At 42.3% G+C, this 27231-nt stretch overlaps 1 protein-coding gene across 1 annotated transcript; it reads left to right on the top strand.

Annotated features, from left to right (window-relative positions):
- The first annotated feature begins 3 nt into the window (after positions 1 to 3).
- LOC103281840 (pre-mRNA 3'-end-processing factor FIP1) lies at positions 4 to 27231 on the top strand. The gene is given in 17 exon segments (XM_062964095.1): positions 4 to 386; positions 3203 to 3239; positions 7133 to 7214; positions 7444 to 7550; positions 8733 to 8791; positions 9594 to 9704; positions 12841 to 12974; positions 13790 to 13914; positions 14077 to 14182; positions 15799 to 15984; positions 15986 to 16004; positions 17217 to 17243; positions 18732 to 18789; positions 20060 to 20115; positions 24648 to 24816; positions 25821 to 25979; positions 26067 to 27231. Coding segments are annotated over 17 exon segments (1656 nt in total). The 5' UTR covers positions 4 to 298; the 3' UTR covers positions 26200 to 27231.

Genomic DNA, 27231 nt, shown 5'->3' with positions numbered 1-27231 from the left:
CCTCCCTCCCTCTCCTTGGCCGGGCGCTAGGACCCGGCTGCCCCTCCCTTGGCCTCCTCCTCCTCCTCTTCCTCCCCCCAGAAGAGACCCTTCCTCCTCCTCCTCCTCCTCCTCCTCCTCCTCCCCCTCCCTCCTTTCCAGGAGCAGAGAGAGAGGATGGCGGAGGGAGGGAGGCGGGCAAGGCCCCGGCCCTGAAGGCAAACGCAGCCCCCTCCCAAAAAAGCCCTTTTGCAGCCTTGAAGCCTTCCTCCCTCCTCCTCCTCCTCCTCCTCCTCCTCCTCCTCCTCCCTCCTGGGCCATGTCTGCCACGGAACTGGACCTGGACCTGGAACAAGCCGCGGTGCAGCTGGAGGCCGACGAGGACGAGGAGCAGTGGCTCTACGGGGGTGAGAGAGAGAGACATAGATATTGGGGGGGAGATATATATATATATAAATGGGGAAGGGTCTGCAGGGAGGGCGGGGGAAGAGGAGGCACCCAGCCCCCTCTCCTTGGCCTCTCCATCCCTTGCAAGCAGAGCAGAGCCCGGTGCGGCCAAAGTCGGGAAAGGGTTTAGTACAGACCTGCTTCTTCTTCTTATCCATACCTCACAACCACTGCCATAGATGTGGGCGAAACGTCAGGAGAGAATATATTTCTGGAACACGTCCACACAGCCCGAAAGACATGCCACAACCCTGAGACCTGCTTCTCTTTCCCTTCTTCTTCATCGCAGGAAGAATGGGCTGCACTGACTGTGCAATGGGGGCAAAGGGGGTGTCAAAGGCACACAGACCCCTTTCCTCCTGGTTCTGCCCCTTCCTCTCCCCTTCATTGAAGCATTGCCTTACCTGTGTTGTCGAAGGCTTTCATGGCCGGGATCATAGGGTTGTTGGAGAGTATTCTCTCCCTAGATGTGGGCGAAACGTCAGGAGAGAATACCTCTAGAACAGGGGCCCTCAAACTTTTTAAGCCGAGGGCCGGTCCACAATCCTTCTGACTGTTGAGGGGCCGGATTATCATTTGAAAAAAATACAAACAAATTCTGATGCACACTGCATATGTCTTATTTGTAGTGCAAAAACAACAACAACAACAACAACAATCAAAGAACAATACAATATTTAAAAATAAAAACAATTTTAACCAATATACATTTATCAGGATTTCAATGGGAAGTGTGGTCCTGCTTCTGGCCAATGAGATAGTCAAGTTAATTAGGGTTGTTGTTGTTGTTGTGGTTGTTGTGTGCCTTCAAGTCATTTCAGACTGGGTGAGCCTGTCTAAAATTTATTATTTATTTATTTACTGCATTTATTTACTACATTTGTATCACACCCTTCTCACCCCAAAGGGGACTCAGAATGGCTTACAAATTATATGTACATACAATATATTATATTATTAGCATAGCACAATATTAGCATTATATATTACTACTAGCTGTGCCCGGCCACACGTTGCTGTGGCAGAGTTGTAGTGGTATTGGTTAAAAATTGTTGTGCAATTTTTATTTGACGATATTTGTATTTTTAAATTAACTTTATTGTAAGTTATCTTTTTATTTATTATATTTTATTATTTTCTTGTATTATTTTTAGTTATTTTCTGTTATTATAGTATTTTATTGTCTTAATTTTTTAGTGTTTTAAATTATTTTTTAGTGTTTTTTATTATTTTTTATTGGGTTGCTAGGAGACCAAGTTGGAGGAGCTTAGCCTTCTAACTGGCAGCAATTGGATAAAAGCCATTATTCCTCTCTCTTTAATTAGGACTTTATTTTCCTTTTCTTTTTGTTGTATCAACCTAGAGGCGTGGATGATGGGTTGTGTTGTCAAATTTCGAGGTTGGAGGGCCTGTAGTTTTGTTGTTTTGTGGGTCGCCGTGATGCCATCACTCTTTTATATATATAGATATTGAACTATACCATTATACTGTAATATTATTAGTAATATTATATGTAATATAGAATATATAATCAATATTATTATATGGTATTATTATTAGTGTTATATTGTTTTACATTATAATATTATTATCAATATTATATGTATATGCAATATATTATATTATAAAACTGAGGGCGGGGGCCAGGTAAATGACCTCGGAGGGCCGCATCCGGCCCCTGGGCCTTAGTTTGGGGACCCCTGCTCTAGAACATGGCCAGACAGCCCGGAATACATACAACAACGCTATTGGCTTACCTGCATGGTTGATGCTCCCACCCCTCTTCCTTGCTCCCTTGCCCCTTCTCCCCCTTTCCTTGCACTCATTCTTGCTCCACCCCTCCTCTCCCCATTTTAGCCCACCCCCAAACTTAAAGGATTCCCCTTTCATCCTTTGCCCCACTGGTTCTACAATATGTGGCACATTTATTTATTTATTTATTTGCTACATTTATATCCCGCTTTTCGCACCCCGGAGGGGACTCAGAGCGGCTTACAAATCAAATGTACATACAATATATGATTAGTACAGCACAATATAAGCATTAAATTACTATATTATACTATGGTAGGTAAAGGTAAAGGTTTTCCCCTGACGTTAAGTCCAGTCGTGTCCGACTCTGGGGGTTGGTGCTCATCTCCATTTCTAAGCTGAAGAGCCGGCATTGTCCATAGACACCTCCAAGGTCATGTGGCCATAGGCATGACTGCATGGAGCACCGTTACCTTCCTGCCAGAGCAGTACCCATTGATCTACTCACATTTGCATGTTTTTCGAACTGCTAGGTTGGCAGAAGCTGGAGCTAACAGCAGGCGCTCATTCCATTCCCAGGATTTGAACCTGGGACCTTTCGGCCTGCAAGTTAAACAGCTCAGCGCTTTAACACACTTCACCACCGGGGCTCACATATTTATATATATATATATATATACACACACACACACACACACACATATATACACACACACACATACATACATATACACATACATATACATATAATATTAATACTATTTTGTAATACAATATAATACTAATAATACAATATAATAATGTTAATTATATATTATATATTACATGTAATATTAATAATAATAATACAATATATTGATATAGTACAATATAGTAATTTATGACTTGGCCAAGCTGGGGATCCAAAATGCTCTAAATTCCGACATTTGGTAATGGCGAAACCTATCAGATGGTCCCAATCTATGTCTCTGTGTTTGGCCTCTAATGCATCCTTTTCCCTTTCTTTTTCCCACTTTGTTTTCAGATGACAACGGCAAGCCGGAGGATGGACCGATTTCTGGGTAAATCTCAGTTTTTCATTAAAAGGCCTTTTTATTTAAGCCTTTCAACTCACGGGGTGGAAGGTTGTTTCCAGTGTCCTATTTCCCACTCTCTTCCAGCATCTTCCAAAGGTGTTACATTTAGCTATTAAATTTATATATTAATATTTCCATTTGATTGGGCATTACAAAATGTTAGTGCTGCGTACTGTTGCTGCTATTTATTAAAGCTTAGGCCATCAGTCAACTGCATGCTAATGAATGAGCGATAAAAGTACAATAATATTAATATAATATATTGTTTCGGCTCCCTTTTATACTAAATATCGTTTGACGAGAAGCTGGCTACAAGACTGAAAAAAAACCCCTTGGCTTATACTCAAGTGAGGGTCCTGGTTGGCTTGTATTTGGGTCAGCTTATACTCGAGAATATATGGTACATTTATTATTTTTCTTTATTATTATTGGTATTATTGCATTTATTATTTTTCTCTATTATTGTTGCTATTACATTTATTTTACTCTATTATTATTGATAATAATACATTTATTATTTCACTCTGATCTTATTATTATTATTGCATTTACTATTTTACTCTATTTATTATTACATGTATTATTTTCCTGTATTTATTATTATTATTATTACATGTATTATTTTACTCTATTACTAGTAAAAGGATACATAAGCACATTTACATTGAAGAAGATGAGAATCATGATTTGATCAGAGTTGGACAGTCTTACCTTAAATTTGAGCTTTATGCAAATATTCAAAAACATTTAACCTACTGATGCCTCAATTAATGTCATTTTATTGGTATCTATTTTTATTTCTGAAGTTTCCCACCCTCGCCTTATACTGGAGTCAATGTTTTCCCAGTTTTTTGGTGGTAAAATTAGGTGCCTTGGCTTATATTTGGGTCGGCTTATACTCGAGTATATACGGTAATTTCCCCAGTAGTGTGGGGCGTAGACATCTTGTGATGATGCGGCATGTCTCATTAAGAGCCACATCCACTGTTTTAACGTGGTGAGATGTATTCCACATTGGGCATGCGTATTCAGCAGCAGAGTAGCCAAGTGCAAGGGCAGATGTCTTTATTATGTCTGGTTGTGATTCCCAGGTTGTGCCAGTCAGCTTTCGTATGATATTATTTCTAGCAACCACTTTTTGCTTGATAATCAAGCAGTGCTTCTTGTAAGTCAGAGCACCGTCCAGAGTAAAACAATGTTTTGGTGCTTAATTTGTAAAATCTTAATGTAATTTGATGTTTAATAGGCTTTTCCTTAATCCCTCCTTATTATCCAGCATTTTTGCTTATCCAACGCTTTTATTTTTTCAGTGATTGGTTGGGGGGGGGGGGGGCGCCAAAATTCTGTTCGCCTACACTTGAAAGATACCTAGGGCCGGCTCTGCCATGCACAGAACCCAGCTGGACAGACATTTGAATTGTAGCATCCTTTACCTGATACCAGTTTATGGAAGGGTAGGAACGGCAGGCCCACTCGTCAATTTTCTGACAAGTGATAGTGAGAGTCAGCCAAAAATGCACAACTAACTATACCAATTTGGCAGGCACCATCCAAATTAAACTTCTGCTTTTAAAAGATTCCAGTTTCTCTCTCCTTCTCCCACTTCCGGTGGCCTAGGGGATAAAAGCCTTGTGACTTGAAGGTTGGCTTGCTGACCTGAAGGCTGCCAGGTTCGAATCCCACCCGGGAAGAGCACGGATGAGCTCCCTCTATCAGCTCCAGCTCCATGCGGGGACATGAGAGAAGCCTCCCACAAGGAGGTATTTTAGTGTGTTGCAATGCTCCAGTGGGATTCCTTCCCAGGTCACCCTCAGAGCTCAAGATACTTGTATGTTCAAAATACTTGTATGTTAAGCAGAGGCTGGATGGCCATCTGTCGGGGGTGCTTTGAATGCGATTTCCTGCTTCTTAGCAGGGGGTTGGACTGGATGGCCCATGAGGTCTCTTCCAACTCTACTATTCTATGATTCTATGATTCTTAAAATTAAAAGCACAAGTCGGCATTTTAGATGGATTGGGTATCAGCTGGTTTTCCCTGTAACAGGCAGTAAGAGCACCTAAAGCTTCAGGGATCGTCTGTTCAACCATTTCAAAGCTCCCTGCTTGAGCGGTGATGGCACAATCGTCAGTATAGATGAAACTCTACCACTTCTGGAAGTGGCTGCTCATTTGTGTAAATGTTCAACATTGATGGAGCAAGCACCAATATATCACTATTATTATTATTATTTTATTATGACACAGCAAACAAGATAGATATGCTGGATTTCGTATCACAAAATCACAAGTCGAACACTTCCCAAGTGTATTATTATTATTATTATTATTATTATTATTATTATTATTATTATTATTATTATCTCATCTTCATATTCATTTAGCAACTTGCTTGAGTCATTAACTGAGGGAGAGAGATTTTTCCTTTTCCCTTCCCAGCTGTTTGTATCATTTTACCTCATCTTGAAGAATACAAATATGTTTAGATATAAATATATGTGTTTTGGATGGATTAGTGATCAGATGGTTTTCCCTGTAACAGGCAGTAAGAGCACCTAAAGCTTCAGGGAGCGTCTGTTCAACCATTTCAAAGCTCCCTGCTTGAGCGGTGATGACACGATCATCAGCATAGATGAAACTCTCTGTCCCTTCTAGGACAATGATTCTATGAATGATATTGAATACAGCTTTTCTAGTTCAGCAAACAAAAGTATTCAAGAGTATTCAGAGAAACTGAGCAAAAATTTTTTTTCAAGGACAATATTAGCCGAAAGTTAGCTTCCTTCCTTCCTTCCTTCCTTCCTTCCTTCCTTCCTTCCTTCCTTCCTTCCTTCCTTCCGTCCTTCCTTCCTTCCTTCCTTCCTTCCTTCCTTCCTTCCTTCCTTCCTTCCGTTCTTCCTTCCTTCCTTCCTTCCTTCCTTCCTTCCTTCTTTCCTTCCTTCCTTCCTTCCTTCCTTCCTTCCTTCCTTCCTTCCTTCCTTCCGTTCTTCCTTCCTTCCTTCTTTCCTTCCTTCCTTCCTTCCTTCCTTCCTTCCTTCCTTCCTTCCTTCCTTCCGTCCTTCCTTCCTTCCTTCCTTCCTTCCTTCCTTCCTTCCTTCCTTCCTTCTTTCCTTCCTTCCTTCCTTCCTTCCTTCCTTCCTTCCTTCCTTCCTTCCTTCCTTCCGTCCTTCTTTCCTTCCTTCCTTCCTTCCTTCCTTCCTTCCTTCCTTCCTTCCTTCCTTCCTTCCGTCCTTCTTTCCTTCCTTCCTTCCTTCCTTCCTTCCTTCTTTCCTTCCTTCCTTCCTTCCTTCCTTCCTTCCTTCTTTCCTTCCTTCCTTCCTTCCTTCCTTCCTTCCGTCCTTCTTTCCTTCCTTCTTTCCTTCCTTCCTTCCTTCCTTCCTTCCTTCCTTCCTTCCTTCCGTTCTTCCTTCCTTCCTTCCTTCCTTCCTTCCTTCCTTCCTTCCGTTCTTCCTTCCTTCCTTCCTTCCTTCCTTCCTTCCTTCTTTCCTTCCTTCCTTCCTTCCTTCCTTCCTTCCTTCCTTCCTTCCTTCCTTCCGTTCTTCCTTCCTTCCTTCTTTCCTTCCTTCCTTCCTTCCTTCCTTCCTTCCTTCCTTCCTTCCTTCTTTCCTTCCTTCTTTCCTTCCTTCCTTCCTTCCTTCCTTCCTTCCTTCCTTCCTTCCGTCCTTCTTTCTTTCCTTCCTTCCTTCCTTCCTTCCTTCCTTCCTTCCTTCCTTCTTTCCTTCCTTCCTTCCTTCCTTCCTTCCTTCCTTCCTTCCTTCTTTCCTTCCTTCCTTCCTTCCTTCCGTCCTTCCTTCCTTCCTTCCTTCCTTCCTTCCTTCCTTCCTTCCTTCCTTCCTTTTTGGATCCCAAACCAAGACAACTTGTGTTTGTTCTTTTCTCAGAAATGCAGACTCCCACCCTTTGCAAGATCTTTCCAAGGAGGGCAGGATGGTCAACTGCGAAGATCGAGAGCTCATGCAGCAGGTCAGTCCAATTAATGGATTAAAATTAAAATCGAGCAATCAATTCCAGGGCAGGTTCAGAGGCCTCCTAAAGCCTGTCCATCTAAAGAGCCACCAGAAGGCTCTCCTGCCCCCGGAATTCGCTTTGGGAAGATCAGGTTGGCTTGTGTCCCGGTTCCATGAGTTCAAGAAATCTCCAACCTTCTTGGTTCTTTCGCTGGTGTTTTGATTGTGCTTCTTTGCTGGTTTAGATCCTTCCGAGCGGAGAGGACGATGAAGACGATAGCGACAGTGACAGCGACGACGACGATATTCGGGTCACGATCGGCAACATCAAAACGGGGGCTCCTTCGTACATGTATGTCCTTTGTGTCCTGCAAACTTTTGGCTCTTGGCTCCCCATTGTCTCCGTATTTTACTTCTATTCCTCCTTTTGCTCTTTTGCTTTGCTTTACTGCAAGTAAAGCAATTGTAAGAGGCCAGGTTTTGCCTGACCCTCCAGATCTGTGTATTTGACCAATTTTTATTGATATTTTGCACAATGTACGTTAGGGAGTGGCAGAGAGGAGTAAAGCTGATTCAAGTTTAATAAGTAGTTCAATAAGTTTTAGCACATGTCTAATGAATCATCACAGAAAGGGAAAATGTTCTGGAAGGCAAGAAAACAAAACATTTACAACATTGCTAGCTTTGCCCGGCCACGTGTTGCTGTGGCTTATAAGAATCATTTGTTGGCCAGGTGGAATAGCAGTGAATAGCCTTGCAGCCTCAAAGCCTGGCCGTTTTCTGGAGTAGCTGGAGCAGCACCATCAATCAAAGAGCCGCTTTGAAGCCTGGCTACTTCCTTTGTAGGAAAATCATTGTTTGGCCAGATTGAATTGCACTGAATAGTCTTGCAGCTTAAAAGCCTGGCTGCTTTCTACATAGGGCATCCTTGCTAGGCCAGGTTGAATGGGATGGAGTAGCCTCGTGGCTTCAAAGTCTGGCGGGTTTTTCTATCTAGGGGAAATCTTGGCCAGGTTGAACAGCACTGAATAGCCTTGCTGCTTGCAAGCCTGGCCGCTTTCTACCTTGCGGAATCCTTGGTTGGCCAGTTTGAATAGCAATGAATAGTCTCGGTGTGGCAGGTATGAATGCTGCAATTAGACACCATGATTAGCATTTAATGGCCTTGCAACATCAAAGCCTGGCTGCTTCCTGCCCGAGGGAATCCTTTGTTGGGAGGTGTTATCTGGCCCTGATTGTTTCCTTTCTGGAATTCCCAATTTCCCTGCTTTCAGAGTGTTGCTCTTTATTGACTGTCCTGGTTTTAGAGATTATATTGTTCTGTATTATTATACCACAGCAATTATTTCATATATTTATAATCTTATATTATCTGCTTAGAAGTGTACGTTGTGGAAAATATCAATATAAATTCTCAAATGTTTCCACTGCATTCAATTGACAGCATAGGTGTACTTTGTTGAAAACCGAAACACAAGGAACCTTCCATTGAAGCATGTTGCATTTTCTGATCCTCCTTTTCCCACTCTTTTAGGGGGACCCCCATGAATCTGAATCTCAAAACGGGACGAGGCTACGGACCACCAGCCACAGGTATTGTCACGATGGGTTTTTTTTTTCTAAGTTACAATCCCTTTCTTCTGATCTTCAAAGCTGTTCGAAAACAGTGACACTTGGGGCATCTTTTTATAGCTATTGGGGCGAAACTTGCTATAATGGCAGAACACGTTGACCACTGTGAGCCCATCAATTCTGAGAAATGTAGTTCAGGGCAGGGACTATTCCATTCTCTGCCACAGGGATCCTCACCTTCCCAAACTACATTTCCCAGAATCCTGTGCTTTCTCAGTCTCTTTCCCAGCTCACTCTGCTTTCTGCTTGCTGCTTCCTTCTCCTCATTGTGAGAGTCCATTCATTTTAAAAGGAAAGCCAGCCTTTTTGGCTTTGCTTTGCTTCCTTGCGCTGAACATGAAACTGACTTTGGGAGGCTTCCGAGGTTTACAAAATGCAAACAAAAAAAAATATTTGGTGAGTTTCAATTCCTACGTTTTTGGCGCACGTGTCCAATATCGTGCCGTAAGTACGAATTTAACGAATTTGATACAACTTACGACAACTAACGAAAAATTTGCATGCCCCTTGATCCTGTCTTGAAATTAGAGGGGACTCGACACTATCACATTAATGCAGTTTAACACGACTTTAACTGCTATAGTTCAAGGCGATGGAATCCAAGACTTTAACAGTTAAAGTGGTCTCAAACCGCTTTAATTCCACAGTGTAGATGTGCCCGAAGTCACTGAGCAGCGAGCAGGGAGAGGCATTTAAACGAATGATAATTTGCTCACCAAAGGCAGCGTTTTGAGGCATGGTCTTGCTTTCCGTTTCTCCGAAGCCAAGTCCCATCCCAAAGGCATTGATTTGGAGGCTGCGGGGAACATCAACGGCTTGCCTGCCATCGAAGCGGATTTAGAGTCCTTTGAAGACAAACCGTGGAGGAAACCAGGTGGGGCCTCAAAGTTTCTTGTGGTAAATATTCTCAGGAGATTTCCTCTCTTTATTTTTGGGGTTTCTTCACTGCGGAGCGGGAGGTCGGAGGGAGGTTGGGGGGCCCGGTCGCCATGAACCTTCATCTCATATGAAAAGGTGGAGTTGCTGGCGTTTTAGTACCGTGTTTCCCCGAAAATAAGACAGTATCTTATATTAATATTTGCTCCCAAAGATGTGCTAGGTCTTATTTTCAGGGGCTGACTTATTTTTCCATAAAGAAGAATTCACATTTATTGTTGAACAAAAAAAGTGAACATTTATTATATACTGAACAGTAGTTGTCATCACAACCAGCATGACCAGACAAACTGTGAATCCTATCAAGAATTTCTTGTTACTACCATTATTTCCATGTACAATAATCTATGGTACGTACATTTACCGATCTTGCATGTTCTGGTGTTCTGTTTGTTGGGCATGCTTCCAAACAAAAACTTTGCTAGGTCTTACTTTCAGAGGAGGCCTTATATTTAGCAATTCAGCAAAACCTCTACTACCCTGTTTCCCCTAAAATAAGACATCCCCAGAAAATTAGACCTAGTAGAGGTTTTGCTGAATTGCTAAATATAAGGCCTCCCCCAAAAGTAAGACCTAGCAAAGTTTTTGTTTGGAAGCATGCAGGATCGGTAAATGTACATACCATATATTGTTGTACATGGAAATAAAGGTAGTAACAAGAAATAATAATAATAATAATAATAATAATAATAATAATATAACAACTTTATTCTTGTATCCCACTCAGGGCAGCTTACACAGGGACAAGCCCAACAACATAAATTTACATACAAACAGAAATTTAAAAACAGTAATTTAAAAACAGTATAGCAATAAAATATAATATAGAAATTCTAACAGTTTGGTTATACTGGTTTGTGATGACAACTACTGTACAGTAGATAATAATTTTTCATTTTTTTAAAATTCAACCATAAATGTGAATTCTTCTTCATGGAAAAATAAGACATCCCCTGAAAATAAGACCTAGCGCCTCTTTGGGTGCAAAAATTAATATAAGTCACTGTCTTATTTTCGGGGAAACAGGGTAGGTCTTATTTTCCAGGGATGTCTTATTTTAGGGGAAACAGGGTATATAGATTTTTAATTAAGATTTGCGGGTTTGAAATCCAGCAGTGTCTTCCATGTCAATGGTTAGATGGACCCGCTTTGGGTTTTGAAAAGGAGCTTTCCAGATTGCTGAACTTGGTCCTTCAATCGCTTATGGTTCGCAAAACCCGGAATACATGTTGAAGTTTACCTTATTGTACTACAACTCCCATGGTTCCATAGCATTGAGCCTTGTGGATGAATGGGCCAGTTCAGTGGTTTGATCAATGGACTAGGACACTGGGAGAACATGCTCAGCCATGGAAACCCAGTGGGTGACCTTTGTTTATTTATTTGCAGTACAGTAGAGTCTCACTTATCCAAGCTAAACGGGCCGGTAGAAGCTTGGATAAGCGAATATCTTGGATAATAAGGAGGGATTAAGGAAAAGCCTATTAAACATCAAATTAGGTTATGATTTTACGAATTAAGCACCAAAACATCATGTTTCACAACAAATTTGACAGAAAAAGAAGTTCAATACGCAGTAATGTTATGTTGTAATTACGGTATTTACGAATTTAGCACCAAAATATCACGATATATTGAAAACATTGACTACAAAAATGGCTTGGATAATCTAGAAACTTGGATAAGCGAGGCTTGGATAAGTGAGACTCTACTGTATTTATATTCCGCCCTTCTTTATCACCCCGAAGGGGACTCAGGGCGGATCACAATGCACATATACATGGCAAACATTCAATGCCATTAGACATATAACATATAGACAGACACAGAGGCAATTTAACATTTTCCAGCTTCCGGCTTCATGAAGGTATGCTTGATTCCGGCCACAGGGGGAGCTGCCACTTCACCGTCCACTTGTGACACTGAGTCCTTGATGGAGTACTTCCTCATTCCTTTCCGCACAATGCTGGAAGTTTTTATGGTGTCGTAAATTAGTTAAATTAACCTCCCCGCATAAAGTGGTACCTAAATTTTCTACTTGACAGATGCAACTGTCTTTCGAGCTGCTTAGGTCAACAGCAAGCTAGGCTATTAAGTGGTCTCATGACCAATCTCATGACTTTTTGGGCAAGTTACACCCACTCAGCCTCAGAAGAAAGCAGCAGTCCATCTTCTCAAGTGCCACGATATATATGTATGTCCGTCTTAAGGTTGCCATAAATGGAAAACGACTTGAAGGCACACTGTAATAGCGCAAAGATCTAACATTAGAATGCATGGAAGAATAGAGAAACAGATATATGTATGTCAAGTATGTTTTTTTTTATGAAGGAATGTATGTGTTGCATGAGGAGGCGGTGACAAATGAAACCAGTTCAGGCTGCAGAATGAAATGGAAAAAGTCTTCATTGACATTGGATAGCTTGGCCATTTGGATATATTCTAATAATTTTTCTCTCCAGTCCTTTAGCAATAGCTCTTTTTCTCCCTTGCAATCCAACAACTCCTAAGTCCTGAAAAACAAGGCACCCTGAAAGCAAAACACTGTTTCCAGGCATGAACACAAACGAAAGTCCTTTTCCATGTGCTTAAAACAAGGCAGGAGATGTGCTTTCCAAGATCAACGTTGCTCTGTCTGAAATCATTTTCTGATTCTCTTGTATTTAGTCATGTTTACAAGCCAGAAAGGCATTTCTCTGCCATTGGCTTCCCACACATTTATTAGCTATGGGAACGCCTGGGCCGATGAACCTTCAAACTCAACCTTGTATCTCGGTCTAAGGAAGGTTCCTCCGACTCGCTGCCCGAAACACCTGGAGTTTGTTGATGTTCTGAATCTAGTGAAAGGTCACCCTTATCATTTTGGGGGGGGGGGTGTGTCTTCCCACAGGTTCCTTTTCCATTCTACTCTAGAGGAGAGGCAACCACTCATGGTTTCTTCTCTCCCAGGGCCAATACACACATACACAACACAGTAAGCAATCTGAATTATATACATAAGAAATGGAGGCTTGAGAAGTCTGCTGTTTCCAACAGTTTTCTGCAGCCGCTCTGTTTTGTTTGTCCTTCCGCAGGCGCTGACCTTTCAGATTATTTCAACTACGGGTTCAACGAGGAGACCTGGAAGGCCTATTGCGAGAAGCAGCGCCGGCTCCAGCTGGGCTTGGAGTCCTCTCCTCCGGTCAGTGCGGCCGAGAATAAGATCACGGTGAGCAGCGAAGGAGCGGGAATGGCTCCCGAAAGAGACAACTTGTTCATCGTTGGCAGAAATGTATCCAATTGTCTGGTGATTATGTGGAAAAGTGAATAGTGGTAGTTAAAGAGCACATTTTAAGGATTATTTCTGCATTTGATTTATTAAAATACTCCCATCCAAACCCTAGTAACGAAGGTGGAGGCATTACTTTTCATTCACCCTCGCATATAACATAGTGTTTCCCAGGTATGTCTTTTCTAAATACAGTAGAGTCTCACTTATCCAACACTCGCTTATCCAACGTTCTGGATTATCCAACACATTTTTGTAGTCAATGTTTTCAATACATTGTGATATTTTGGTGCTAAATTCGTAAATACAGTAATTACTACGTAGCATTACTGCTTATTGAACTATGTTTTCTGTCAAATTTGTTGTATAACATGATGTTTTGGTGCTTAATTTGTAAAATTATAATCTATTTTGATGTTTAATAGGCTTTTCCTTAATCCCTCCTTATTATCCAACATATTTGCTTATCCAACGTTCTGCCAGCCCGTTTATGTTGGATAAATGAGACTCTACTGTATAGGACTCTGTGAAGAACTGGATTATTGTGTTATCGAGGGCTGTCATGGCCGGAATCACTGGGTTGCTGTGAGCTTTCCGGCCTGTGTAGCAATGTATCAGCAGCATTCTCTCCTGACGTTTCACCACTTGCTCAACACCAAGCATATATCTTATCCTCTTGGCCTTTTTAGCTCTTGAACAACAAGAGCTAAAGCAACCTTCTGTTTCTCTCCTTCTTTCTTTGCACCTTGGCTTAGGTCCAGCAAGGAAGGACTGGGAATGCCGAAAAGGAGCCGGAGAACAATATCATCAAAATGGATTTCAAGACAGATTTTGTAGCTTTGCTTGGCGGGCGGATCAAAGCCGGGCCTCCGCCAAACAGGTAATGAATGGTTTTAATAATAATAATAATAATAATTATTATTATTATTATTTATACCCTGCCACCATCTCCCCGAAGGGACTCAAAGCAGCTCATAGAAGCGATCCAAGTGCCGGAGTCTCCTGTATCCCATATTGAGAGTTGTCTCCCTTTTCCATCCAGGAAGCTGGGAGGCACCATCGATGTGATTGGCGGTCAAGCGGGCACCATCCGGCGGGTGGAAGGCAGGCGGCGCGACAAGCACGCCTCCGAGGAAAACCCCATTCAAGTAGGGAGCAAAAGCTGGGCCAGTCCTGTAATGTTCTTCCCATTTTCCATTTTGACAATCCTGACTCAATTGATTTTTCATTTACAGTGTTCCCTCACTTATCGCAGGGGTTACGTTTCAGGACCACCTGCGAAAAGTGAAAATTTGCAAAGTAGGGACGCTATATTTGTGTTGTTTACAATCTCACTGATGCTGTCCAACTGTGTGGTTTACAATCTCACTGATGCTGTCCAACTGTGTGGTTTACAATCTCACTGATGCTGTCCAATTGTGTGGTTTACAATCTCACTGATGCTGTCCGACTATGTGGTTTACAATCTCACTGATGCTGTCCGACTATGTGGTTTACAATCTCACTGATGCTGTCCGACTATGTGGTTTACAATCTCACTGATGCTGTCCGACTGTGTGGTTTACAATCTCACTGATGCTGTCCGACTGTGTGGTTTACAATCTCACTGATGCTGTCCGACTATGTGGTTTACAATCTCACTGATGCTGTCCGACTGTGTGGTTTACAATCTCACTGATGCTGTCCGACTGTGTGGTTTACAATCTTACGAAGCTGCTTCAGCCTCCTTTTCTCTCCCTTCAGCTTCTCCTTCCTTCCTTCCTTAGGTTTCTCCTTAGGAAGGAAGGAGAAAGAGAGAGGAAGGAAGGAAGGGAAAATCATAATTTTATGGTTTCTTATATTCTTTTAGTGTTTATTGAAAAACTGCAAAACAGCAAATCCACGAAAAGCGAACCACAAAGTAGTTTCCATTTCCCCTTATCCGGTGGAGGAATAATCCCCAGAAGTGCCACCTACTCTTTCCATGGCATTCATGAGGAGTAGAAGCTTGCCATTCCAGCCATTAGTAATTGTGGGAGTTAGTATCCTGGAGGGAGGGCCAAAGTTGGCCCATGCCTGGACTAGAACCATATATTTTGAGGCCATTTCCGTGCCGTATTCTTGGCATTCCTTGGTTTTCAAAAGGAATCTTTTTGGCTGTGGGGCAGGAGAGTCATTAATGGTCAATTCCCTCTTCCAAAATGTCTCTTGACGGTAGACCCAGATGGTTGTGGCTCAACAAGCAGCAGGGGATTTTTCTGATGCTTCAGAGGATGAGGGAATTGATGGGTTTCAAAACAAAGGGTCTGCTAGTGAGCAGAGAGAATTGCAGGCTGAGCAGGCATTGTTTTGGATTCCTGTCCTCATGCCAAGGCAACAGAAAGTGAAGATGTTAGTTCCCTTGTGAAACGGCTTTCGGCCAATGGGGAGTTTTCCCTAGAAGCCAGATTAGGCTTGAGAGCGGAGGTAGTGAAAGATAGACTAATTAGATGTTCTGTGAGAATTTGTGAGAACTCGTTGAAGCTCAGGTGCGTTCAGGGGAGATGCGGTCACAAAGGTAGGCGGGTCCCAAACTGTTTAGGGTTTTATAGGTAAGAACCTGCACCTTGAATTGGGACCGGAAAATAATCGGTAGCCAGTGGAGCTCCTTAAACAAGGGAGTAGATCTCTCCCTGTAATAAACGTTTGTAGATAGTACTACTGGACTCTGGTGAGGTGCTGGGTGGAAAAGTGTCTCAAGGCTGGAGCGTAACACAGGCCCACCTTCTTCCTTGTCTCTTTGAAGGTCCTCGGAGACCACGGGAGCAAACCCCCGGCTCCTCCGCAGCCATCGCAACAGCCGCCTCCTCAGCAGCAGCAGCAGCAGCAGCAGCCGGCCTTTGCGCCTCCGACGGGACCACCACCCCCGCTGGGCGGCCCCCCTCCGCCCCACTTCCTGCACCTGCCCCCTCCGCCCGTGGCCTCCGTCCCACCCCCCCCTCCACCCGCCAGGTAGGTGCCTGCTTAGCATGCGAGACCCTCCAGGAAAAGGATCTTTTGGAATTCGCAACACTCTTTTCGATACTCACTTTGGTTTTCCTTCCATAAGCTTTCAGCTGTAGGATTACCCTGTCCTTCATAGGGGTGGCCCTCTGTATCCACAGACCCCACAACCACAGAGTCTGAAATTCCAAAAAGCCAGCCTTGATTTTGCCGTTTTATACAGGCAGTCCCTGAGTTGCAAATATCCGACTTACAAACAACTCCTAGTTAAGAATGGGAGTTCATTGATTTTGTGTCAAAAGCATTGCATAAATACTGTATATACTCAAGTATAAGCCTAGTTTTTCAGCCCTTTTTTAGTGGAGCCCCCGATGGCGTAGTGGACTAAAGTCTCATGACTTGAAGGTTGGGTTGCTGACTTGAAAGTTGCCAGGTTCGAATCCAACCCGGGGAGAGCGCGGATGAGCTCCCTCTATCAGTTCCAGCTCCATGCGGGGACATGAGAGAAGCCTCCCACAAGGATGGTAAAACATCAAAACATCTGGGCGTTCCCTGGGCAACGTCCTTGCAGATGGCCAATTCTCTCACTCCAGAAGCAACTCCAGTTGCTCCTGACACGAGAAAAAATCCTCTATATTTTTCTAGGTTTTTTTATTGAAAGACATACCTTGGATGACTATGTCTTTTGTGGCCAAATTTGGTGTGATTTGGTTCAGTGGTTTTGTTGTTTCCTCCATAATAAAATGAACATTACATTTATATACAGAGAGAAAGAGAGAGCTCTCGCTTGTAATATGGGGACTGTCTGTATAAAGGACACCTTTTTTTTTTTTTTTGCTACACCATTGTATACAATGAGACCTGAGCACTGATTTGGAACCAAACCCCAGCAGATTCCACAGTCCCACTATTCCTGATCATGGGCCATTGATGGCCTCCAAGGCGGTTTCTGTGGCCCTCCATCTAGAAAAACGAAGTGCTCCGTCACTGATCTAAGGAGCCCGTATACATATAGTGGTTCTGCTCTAGAGCAGGGCTTTGCATTTTGACATGTGTCAAAGTGGTATAGCCTCGTGGGCCAAACTGTTGGCCAGATCTCAGAAGCTTGCACCCCGACCCCCTTGCTCCATTTAACCAACCTCCAAGCTTTTCTAAACTGGATTGTTTTTGAAAGGTGATATATTCTGCTGTTGTCCTAACTAGTCTTCTTGATTTGTGTAGGTTTACCACCCGCTGGCCCCATTCCAGGTATGTGTTCTTTGCTTCCTTTGAGTCACAGCAGCAGACTTTCAGAATACGTTCGTTCCGTCCCTTTGATTGGCTCCCTGCCATTTTCAGAGAGGTTTGCAAGCTGAATAAATAGTTATTTTTTATCTTGTCAGAAGCAAATTTATAATACAATTAAAATAAATAGCAAAACACAAACAAAGTTAAAAACTTAGCATTATACTAAATATCCTTTGGCCATCATTTGTGTAAATGTTCAACATTGATGGAGCAAGCACCAATATATCACTATTATTGCTATTATTATTATTATTATTATTATTATTATTATTATTATTATTGTATGACACAGCAAACAAGATAGACATGCTGGATTTCGTATCACAAAATCACAAGTCGAACACTTCCCAAGTGTCTAGGACTGTGTGATGTATATTATTAATATTATTATTATTATGACACAGCAAACAAGATAAATATGCTGGATTTCGTATCACAAAATCACAAGTCGAACACTTCCCAAGCATCTAGGACTGTGTGATGTATTTTCGGCTGATTTGCGCAGATCCCAGTAGGGTGGCCTTTTGCAGTTGTTGTTATTATTATTATCATCTCATCTTCATATTCATTTAGCAACTTGCTCTAGTCATTGACTATGGGAGAGAGATTTTTCCTTTTCCCTTCCCAGCTCTGTTTGTATAATTTTTCCTCATATTGAAGAACACAAATACAGTAGTCTCTCACTAATCCAAGCCTCGCTTATCCAAGTCTCTGGATAATCCAAGCCATTTTTGTAGTCAATGTTTTCAATACATCGTGATATTTTGGTGTTAAATTCGTAAATACAGTAATTACAACATAACATTACTGCGTATTGAACTACTTTTTCTGTCAAATTTGTTGTATAACATGATGTTTTGGTGCTTAATTTGTAAAATCATAACCTAATTTGATGTTTAATAGGCTTCTCCTTAATCCCTCCTTATTATCCAAGATATTCGCTTATCCAAGCGTCTGCCGGCCCGTTTAACTTGGATAAGTGAGACTCTACTGTATGTTCTTTAGATATAAATATGTGTGTTTTGGATGGATTAGGGACCAGCTGGTTTTCTCTGTAATAGGCAGTAAGAGCACCTAAAGCTTCGGAGGGCTTCTGTTCAATCATTTCAAAGCTCCCTGCTTGAGCAGTGATGGCACAAATGTCAGCATAGATGAAACTCGCTGTTCCTCCTGCCATCCTGTGGGGAGGCTTCTCTCATGTCCTCCAATAAATTGCCATAATAAATTATAGGTATAATATCCAAGGAATCCCCAAGAGTGAGGGCCTCCACTGCAATGTGACACTGCACTTTATCCAGTGTAAATGAGCCCTAAACACCCTAGATCGACCTGCCGTTCCATCCCGAGCTCTGTAATGTGGGGAAAAGCCAGTTGTTACAAATAATCCGATGCTTTTGGGGACGTGCCGTCCTTTCTCAAATCTTTCCCAAACTCTGTTTCCGTTTCCAGGGCTGTTTCCTCCACCTCTCGCTCCACCGCCGGCCCTTTTGATCCCAACGCTTGATGGGTAAGTGAGGACTAAAGGGACTAAAAGGGTCTTCGCCATTCCTGACACTCCCAGAAGCTACTCCAGACATCTCAGTGGCTCTGTGATAGTTTGGAAGGGGATCTGGGGATCTCTTTTGGGCATGGAAAGGACATAGGTTTCCCCTTTCACTAGCTCTATTTATTGGTCCACTTCAGTTGCATGGTGTCCTTAAGGCTCTTGAATTTCGTTCACAGACTGGCACACATTTGCATTACAGCAAGAGCCCCGTATCTCTGATTTCACTTACCTGCACCCAGTGAAAAAGAGTCTCAAGAAATGCGCTAGGATCACCAGCATGTTTCAATGGTATGCGAGGTCAGGTCATTTCATGGCATTCAGTCATATCCATGATTTCAGGAAACTGCCTGTGAATGCAACTCCAGTTGGTGTGGGTGCCTTGCTGTACTAAAGTACGAGGGCTATCCACAAAGTAGGTTACGTTTTGGATTTTAAAAAGGACAAAGTATAGGAGAAATCATTTACCATATGCAGCTGAAAGACACATCCCAATACAGAAGAGTCTCACTTATCCAAGCCTCGCTTATCCAAGCCTCTGGGTAATCCAAGCCATTTTTGTCATCAATGTTTTCAATATACTGTGATATTTTGGTGCTAAATTCGTAAATACAGTAATTACAACATAACATTACTGCGTATTGAACTACTTTTTCTGTCAAATTTGTTGTATAACATGAAGTTTTGGTGCTTAATTTGTAAAATCATAATCTAATTTGATGTTTAATAGGCTTTTTCTTAATCCCTCCTTATTATCCAAGATATTCGCTTATCCAATCTTCTGCCAGCCCATTTAGCTTGGATAAGTGAGACTCTACTGTACTACAATCTCACGTAATCCTCATTGAAATCTAGACACGTCTCTTATAGATAAATGAGTTTGAAAATGTCGGCCCAGCTGCATATGGTAAATGATTTCTCCTATACTTTGTCCTTTTTAAAATCCAAAACGTAACCTACTTTGTGGATAGCCCTTGTATCATTTGCACGCTCCTACCTAATCCTCGATTGAAATGCAAGACACACAAATCAAACAAGTGTCCGCACTCGTGGGCAAAGGCACCCTCCTCTGTAGGGTTGGGTTGTAGTCCCAATTCTTTATTATTCTCAGATTCTATAGCGTGTTATCATTCTGCAGTGTGAAGGAGCCCAAGTGCTCGATATTGCTAATGGGTTTTTGTGTGTGTTTCCCTCCCTGTCTCTCCTTCCGTCTCTCCCGTCTCTCTCCTCAAAGCCAGCCTGCCCGCTACAACAACCGTCAGCCTCCTCCCTTTGGCTACAGCTCCTCAGGTGAGAAATTCTTCTTCCCAGGAACCAGTGCTGATGCTGCTTCGGCCTCTTGTTCTCCCCGCCGGGACCTGGCCTTTTCTCCCGATAGTTTGGTTGGGCAGTCCCGAACTTTGCTGCGACCTGGCTTCCCTTTGGGAATGACCCGGTGCCGTTCTGCTCACAGCTGAAACACTTGCGCACTGTAGTTTCAATAAGATATAATATCACCCCAAAAGATTCCCCGGGCTACCAATTCAAAAACTGAAAATCCTGTTCAGAGGTAGACTCCAGGTGACACGTTTGTAGGCAGTCAAGACGTTATCTGAGGTTACAAATATTTAAGTTTTTTCCTGGTGAACCTCATTGAAACTAGAGAAAGCCAGGCCAAACCAACTAAAACTTTCACAGCTACCGTCGTTAATTCGGCCGCTGTATCTTCATTCACAATCTAACTGGGTATGTGAAACCAACTGGTTTGCGAAGAAGCTGTTAAATGAAATTTTACAACCACTATGCCACCACGTTTTGCTATATTTGAACTGGAAGATGGAAAGAAAAAAATATATGATTGTGGGACACAGATGCATCCACAGAGCACACCTTGATTCTCCAAAATATAATTTGGAAGATCGGATAGAATTATTCTTAAGTAACGTGGTTCTTGTTTCTACTCGATATTTTGGGGATTCTTTTGACTTTGAGACACTGAAACGGCCCACACAAGCCATTTTAACACCCTTTGTTTCCTTATTTCCCACGGTTTCCCCCATTTGCTTAGCACGAATTCCTTAGCACTTTTTCATTCACGTTTTCGCATGTCGGAGAAAATCACATGACACTGTAGACCAGGCATGGGCAAACTTCAGCCCTCCAGGTGTTTTGGACTTCAACTCCCACAATTCCTAACAGCCTACCGGCTGTTAGGAATTGTGGGAGTTGAAGTCCAAAACACCTGGAGGGCTGAAGTTTGCCCATGCCTGGTTTTTTTCTGATTTCTATCACTACTTCCAAGTCTTCTTTGGAAAGCCAACCAAAGGTGTTCTTGTTTTGCATTTCACTTTGTAGTGTTGTACACTTGGAACCTATGGAGCATTTCAATGCTGAAATTTTGGAGGTTTAGGGATTTTTTTTTTTGCAGGGTTTTAGGGATTTTTTTGGGAGCAGCCACATATTGTACGTTCCACTTACAGCCCTGAGTTTTCCAAGTGGGAGAGACATTTGCTTTGAGCGAAGACTTCCAGTGGATGTGCCGGGACTGTGCTATTTCCCGAGCAAAGACAGCTTGCCTATTTTATCTAGAAAGGTATTTAAAATTGGCTGTTAGTGAGGATTGCCTTATAGATTGTCAGCTTCATTAACGCGGCTTTATTCCCTGAAAAAATGTTTTGCGTTACTTGAATACCATCCCTTTCTGTTTACCTTCTCTTGTCCGGAATAAAAAAGGAAATTATGTATTCTTTTTTTGGGGTAAAATGTTTGTTTTTTTTTAAATTGCAAATATTACCATGAAGATAAAATTAGGTTCCAATTGAGACTTCAGTGTCTCATATAGCTGTTTTGCAGGCCTATTCTATGGACTTCCATACTTTATCTGGACTCAAAAAGTTGAATCTGTTTCTCTTCCAAGCATCCATTCCCGCTTTTTAGTAAGTTTCAGGCCACCCCATTCCATACTTTCATTCGGCTTTTTCCAAATCTAGAAGGGCCTCCTAGACACTTCTAGGTTTGTTTTTGATGTATGGAAGTGTAGATAATTTATAAATATATATTTATAAATATATATTGTATATACATATAATATTGATAATATTATAATTGTAATACAATATTATTGTATTACAATTATAATATACTAGCTGTGCCCTGCCATGCGTTGCTGTGGCTAGGACTTTATTTTTCTTTTCTTTTTGTTGTATGAACGTAGAGGCATGGATAAGAGGTTTTGCTGTCAATTTTCGAGATTGTGGGGCGTTTAGTTTAGTTGTTTTGTCCGGTGCCGTGATTCCATTACCCTTTTATATATATAGATTAATATTATAATAGTATTATATTATAATATATTATATAATAATAATAATATAATAATATTATATATTATATTATAATATAATATTATAATAATATAATACTTCGCCCGGTGGCAAAGTACATTAAAGCGCCGAGCTGCTGAACTTGCAGACCAAAAGGTTCCAGGTTCAAATCCCAGGAGCGGCATGAGCGGCCGCTGTTAGCTCCAGCTTCTGCCAACCTAGCAGTTCAAAAACATGCCAATGTGAGTAGATCAATAGATACTGCTCTGGCGGGAAGATAACGGTGCTCCATGCAGTCATGCTGGCCACATGACCTTGGAGGTGTCTATGGACAATGCCGGCTGTTCGGCTTAGAAATGGAGATGAGCACTAACCCCCAGAGTTGGACACGACTGGACTTAACGTCAGGGGAAACCTTTACCTTTTTATTATACTCATAATACAATATAATAATATTAATTATATATCACCCCAAAGGGGACTCAGAGCGGCTTAGAAATCAAATGAACATACAATGTATTATTAGTATAGCACAATATAAACATTAAATTACTGTATAGTACTACATCATTATATGGTAAGATTAGTAATATTACATTTAATTTATAATATATAATTAATATTGTATTGTATTATTAGTAGTATAATATTGTATTCCATTATAATATTATCAATATTATATGTATCATTTAGTGTTGATGCGTGAAAGCAATACAAAGGGAAGTCCCTTTCCCTGGGTTCAAAACTTGAGAAAGTTTCTTTTTTGTGTGTATGCATTATCTAGGGCCTTTGTGTTAATAAATATAGCGTGCCATGTTGTTTGCCGAAATAGACGACCCAAGTAGGGTCAAGATAGTGTGCCATGAAGGACTTCTTACCTTTTGGTGCTGATAATAATTCATCCATAGGGAGGGTGTCACACTCTACATCTGATCCAAACTTTTGTAGATTGAGATCGTCTGCTGAGTACAACGCTGATCAAATGATGGAGGACATTGTTTGACTCATTGTCCATGACTGAACACTCGAATTAAGTGCAGTACAACTCTGTACCTTCAAGACTAACTGCAGCTTCATCTACCCACAAACAACCAAATATGTCACCCCATCTCCCAGAATTCCTCTAGATTAGTGGTTACCACATTTGGGCTTCCAGATGTTTTGGACTTCAAACTCCCAGAAATCCCAGCCAGTTGACCAGCTGTTAGGAGCTGTCGGAGCAGAAGTCCTGGTGGGACCCAAAGGTTGAGAACCACTGCTTTAGATCTTCCAGATGATTCCATGGTGTGCTTCAGCTAGAAGCTGCCATATAGATCTCCTGGAGGATCTAGCAAATTCCGAGATTTGAACATTCTCAGATTTGATGAATCTGGTTTCTAGAAATCTCCAAGTTCTATGTTGCAACTCCGTAGTCAGTCTCTGCCAAAGGTTCATCATGGAGTTTTGCTGAAAGACCTAGAGATTCTGAGATTCAGGTAAAAATCGCATTAGGTTGTTGTATGTTTTCCGGGCTGTATGGCCATGTTCTAGAAGTATTCTCTCCTGACGTTTCGCCCACATCTATGGCAGGCATCCTCAGAGGTTGTGAGGTATATGGAGAAACTAAGCAAGGAAGGTTTATATATGTATCTGTGGGAAGTCCAGGGTGAGGGAAGAACTCTTTGGCAGTTGGAGGCCAGCGTAAATGTTCCAGTTAATCACCCTAATTTGCATTGAATGGCTTCATCTACTGGCTACTTTCTGCCTGGGGGCATTCTTTGTTAACTGCCCCTAGTTCCCATGTCTCAGAGTGTTGCTTCTTATTAACTGTTCTGATTTTTGAGTTTTTTAATACTGGTAGCCAGATTTTGTTCATTTTCATGGTTTCCTCCTTTCTGTTGAAGTTGTCCATATGTTTGTGAATTTCAGTGGCTTCTCTGTGTAGTCTGACATGATAGTTGTTGGAGTGGTCAAGCATTTCTGTGTTCTCAAATAATATATTGTGTCCAGGTTGGTTCATCAAATGCTCTGCTATGGCTGATTTCTCTGGTTAAATTAGTCTGCAGTGCCTTTCATGTTCCCACAGATATATATAAACCTTCCTTGCTTAGTTTCTCCATACCACACAACCTCTAAGGATGCCTGCCATAGATGTGGGCAAAACGTCAGGAGAGAATACTTCTAGAACATGGCCAGACAGCCCAGAAAACATACAACCACCCTGTGATCCCGGCCATGAAAGCCTTTGACAAGACAAAAATTCTTTTATTCCAAGTGTTCCTCCTTTGGCAATGGCCCTGTGCTCCTCACCCTAGTGAATGTGTATTCCTAAGCTACCGGAGGAAGATAATTTCTTTCAACAATATAGATTAAATTGCTTCAGGAGAACATGACGTGTTCTGTGTATAGTAGCGGAGCTAGTACTGCATGCAATTGGATGCCACGTTGCAATGCGCCACATGGGTCAAGAGAATCCTTTGCGCGCCTGCTTCTGTGGTGTGTGGATGTCGGGGAAGAGTGACAGGGCCTGTTCCTTCTCCGCAGATTCGGGTTTCATCAGCTACCCTCCCATTTCCACGTCCCACACTCCCTGGGTGACGACGGTGGACAAAGGCTCCGGTGCTTTGGATGGCTGTCACTGGGAGTATTCCAGCTCAAGGCGGGAGCGGGAAAGAGACCGGGACCGGACCCCCACCACCAGCGAATACAACAAGTGAGTGTGGACTGGAACCTGACGACACCCAACTATGTGTAATGTGCATGAAAGCAGCCTTAATCTGAGTACGTGATCCATCAGTGTTTTTTTTTTTTAACTAAGTGCGCCTACCGAGGTCCAATAAGGCAAGGTTGGATGAACATGAACTCAGGAGCAGGGATTGTGTTGTTCTCTGAATGCTGTTGAATTACAACTCCCAGCTGCAGTGGTGGAATGGGTTAAATTTAAATTTAAATTAGATGAAAACTGTTTTTTGATGTGTATGTTTATATTGTAAGCCGCCCTGAGTCCCCTGATGGGTGAGAAGGGCGGGGTAGAAGTGATGTAATAAATAAATAAAATAAATTAAACCCTTGTGAACTGCTGACCTGAAGGTTGCCAGTTCAAATTTGCGAGATGGGGTGAGCTTCTGTCAGCTCTAGCTTGCAGAGACATGAGAGAAGCCTTCCAGTAAGACATCCAGGAGTCCCCTGGGCAATGTCTCTGTAAATGGCCTATTCTTTCACACAACAGACTTGCAGTATGTTGTCAAGTTGCTTCTGACATGATAAAAAAACAACTCCCAGCATTTCTCACTGCTGGCTAGATTTCTCAGAAGCTGTAATCTAACGGCAACTGGAGGACACACACAATACTCCTACTTAAATCCCAAGTACAGTATACTGATTGAATCAATTCTGAATAAAAACATGTACGAAGTAAAGCTGTCCAGTCACGAACAACTTGCCCTATCATGTTCATTGAATCAGGTTCCATTGCGGGCACTGTGTCTTGTTTCCGAATCTTTTTACACTAGTGACAAGTGTTGTTAAACTGCAAACCCATTCCCTTGTCATATTTTTTGTCTCTTTCCATTTGACTTCTTGAAGAAGTGAAGACTCATGACTCCACATATGACTTTAAACCCCAATTTTGCAATCCACAGAGCGTGTGAGTGATTGATTTCCCCCTTTTCCTCTAAGTCTTTTCTCTGCCCAAACGGCTCTTTTCTCTCCTTGCAGCGATGATGAGAGGTACCGCTATTACAGCCGGGAGCGCAACTACGATTTCGAGCGGGATTATCGTCGGAGTCGGGACCGCAGCCGCGAAAGGGAAGACCGCCACCGGGAGCGAAGGCACAGAGACAAAGAGGAGGGCAGCAAACACAAATCCTCGCGGCGGTAAGACCTTCGGGTTTGAGAGCTTTGAAAGTGGTAGTACGACTGAGGATACGGTATTTTAAGTATGTTTCTTTTATCCGATTTTAGCAAGCAGCACGAGAGCGAAGAAGGGGAGAGCCACCGGCGCCACAAGCACAAAAAGAACAAGCGGAATAAAGAAGAGAAGGAGGCAAATGAGGACGGCACCCTAGAAGGAAACGGACAGGACTCCAAAGAGTAGCAATTCGTGTTCCAAGGACAGTCGGGGCACCTCTCCAACCGGGCTGCCCGCCTCCTGCAATTTCTGAAGGACTTCTATGTATTTTCTGAGAAAATAATGGCCAAGATGGTGGGAACGCAGGTTGCCCCCGCTAAAGCCAGGCCAGACTTCCAGGAGAGTGAAAAAAAAAATCAGAAAAAGCACTGAACTCTTCCTTGTGCAGGTGAAACTCCACCATGTCAGATCCTATGGCTTCTGATAGGAGACCGCTTAAGCAAGTCCAGGGCAATATTTGGCGGTTTAAGGTTATCTTAAAGAAGTAAGACAGTGAATGCACCATGGAGCCACTTCGAAGGGGAACGTTGGGATCTCCTGACCGTCAGCTCCCAAGGAAGTCCCATTGCTTTCCTTTACTTGTTCCTCTTCAGGAAAGCTTAGGAGAAAGTGATAATTCACCATGGACACTTCACAGATTGACAGGTTTGTACAAGATGCACGCTTTTACTCCGGGAAGTTGGCATCCGCAGGACCTGACAAGAGTTCAGTGGACTTCCTTTGAAAACTATTAAATGGGAACACAATCTTGGAAAGTTTGCCTTAAGAAGTTGGACACAAGCTACTTACGGTGGCTGCCAGAAGCAACCTCTTTCGGTCCAACGGGAATCAATGTTGACAGTTCCGAAGTCACTGACACACTTTTCATAGCTCTTACAACACTAAGCCTAGCCATATTCTATGTTGTTTTTGTTTTGAAAAGAACAAGAACACACCCTCAGACCCTAAATACATAAAACCCCACTTTGCGTGCATCCCTTTTTAAATTATCTTCCACCTTCTGCCAGAAATATTTATAAGACACTTCTGAAATTTGTTTGAACTTCATATTTTTGTTGGTATTGTAGTCATGCAAGTCTGAGTGTTTGTATGAAGCTAATGAACTTGGAAACATGAGCCAGTATGCCCTTGTGTTTTGGTTTGTACACGATGATGGTGCAGTGAATGGGCCAGTAACAGGAAAACATGTGGGAAATAAAGCAATTTTTTGGAAAAACA

The sequence above is a fragment of the Anolis carolinensis genome, unplaced genomic scaffold (assembly GCF_035594765.1).
Source record: "Anolis carolinensis isolate JA03-04 unplaced genomic scaffold, rAnoCar3.1.pri scaffold_12, whole genome shotgun sequence".
Taxonomy (NCBI): Eukaryota; Metazoa; Chordata; class Lepidosauria; order Squamata; family Dactyloidae; genus Anolis; species Anolis carolinensis.
Note: the sequence above shows the minus strand (reverse complement) of the source record. Positions and strands in the feature narration are given on the sequence as shown.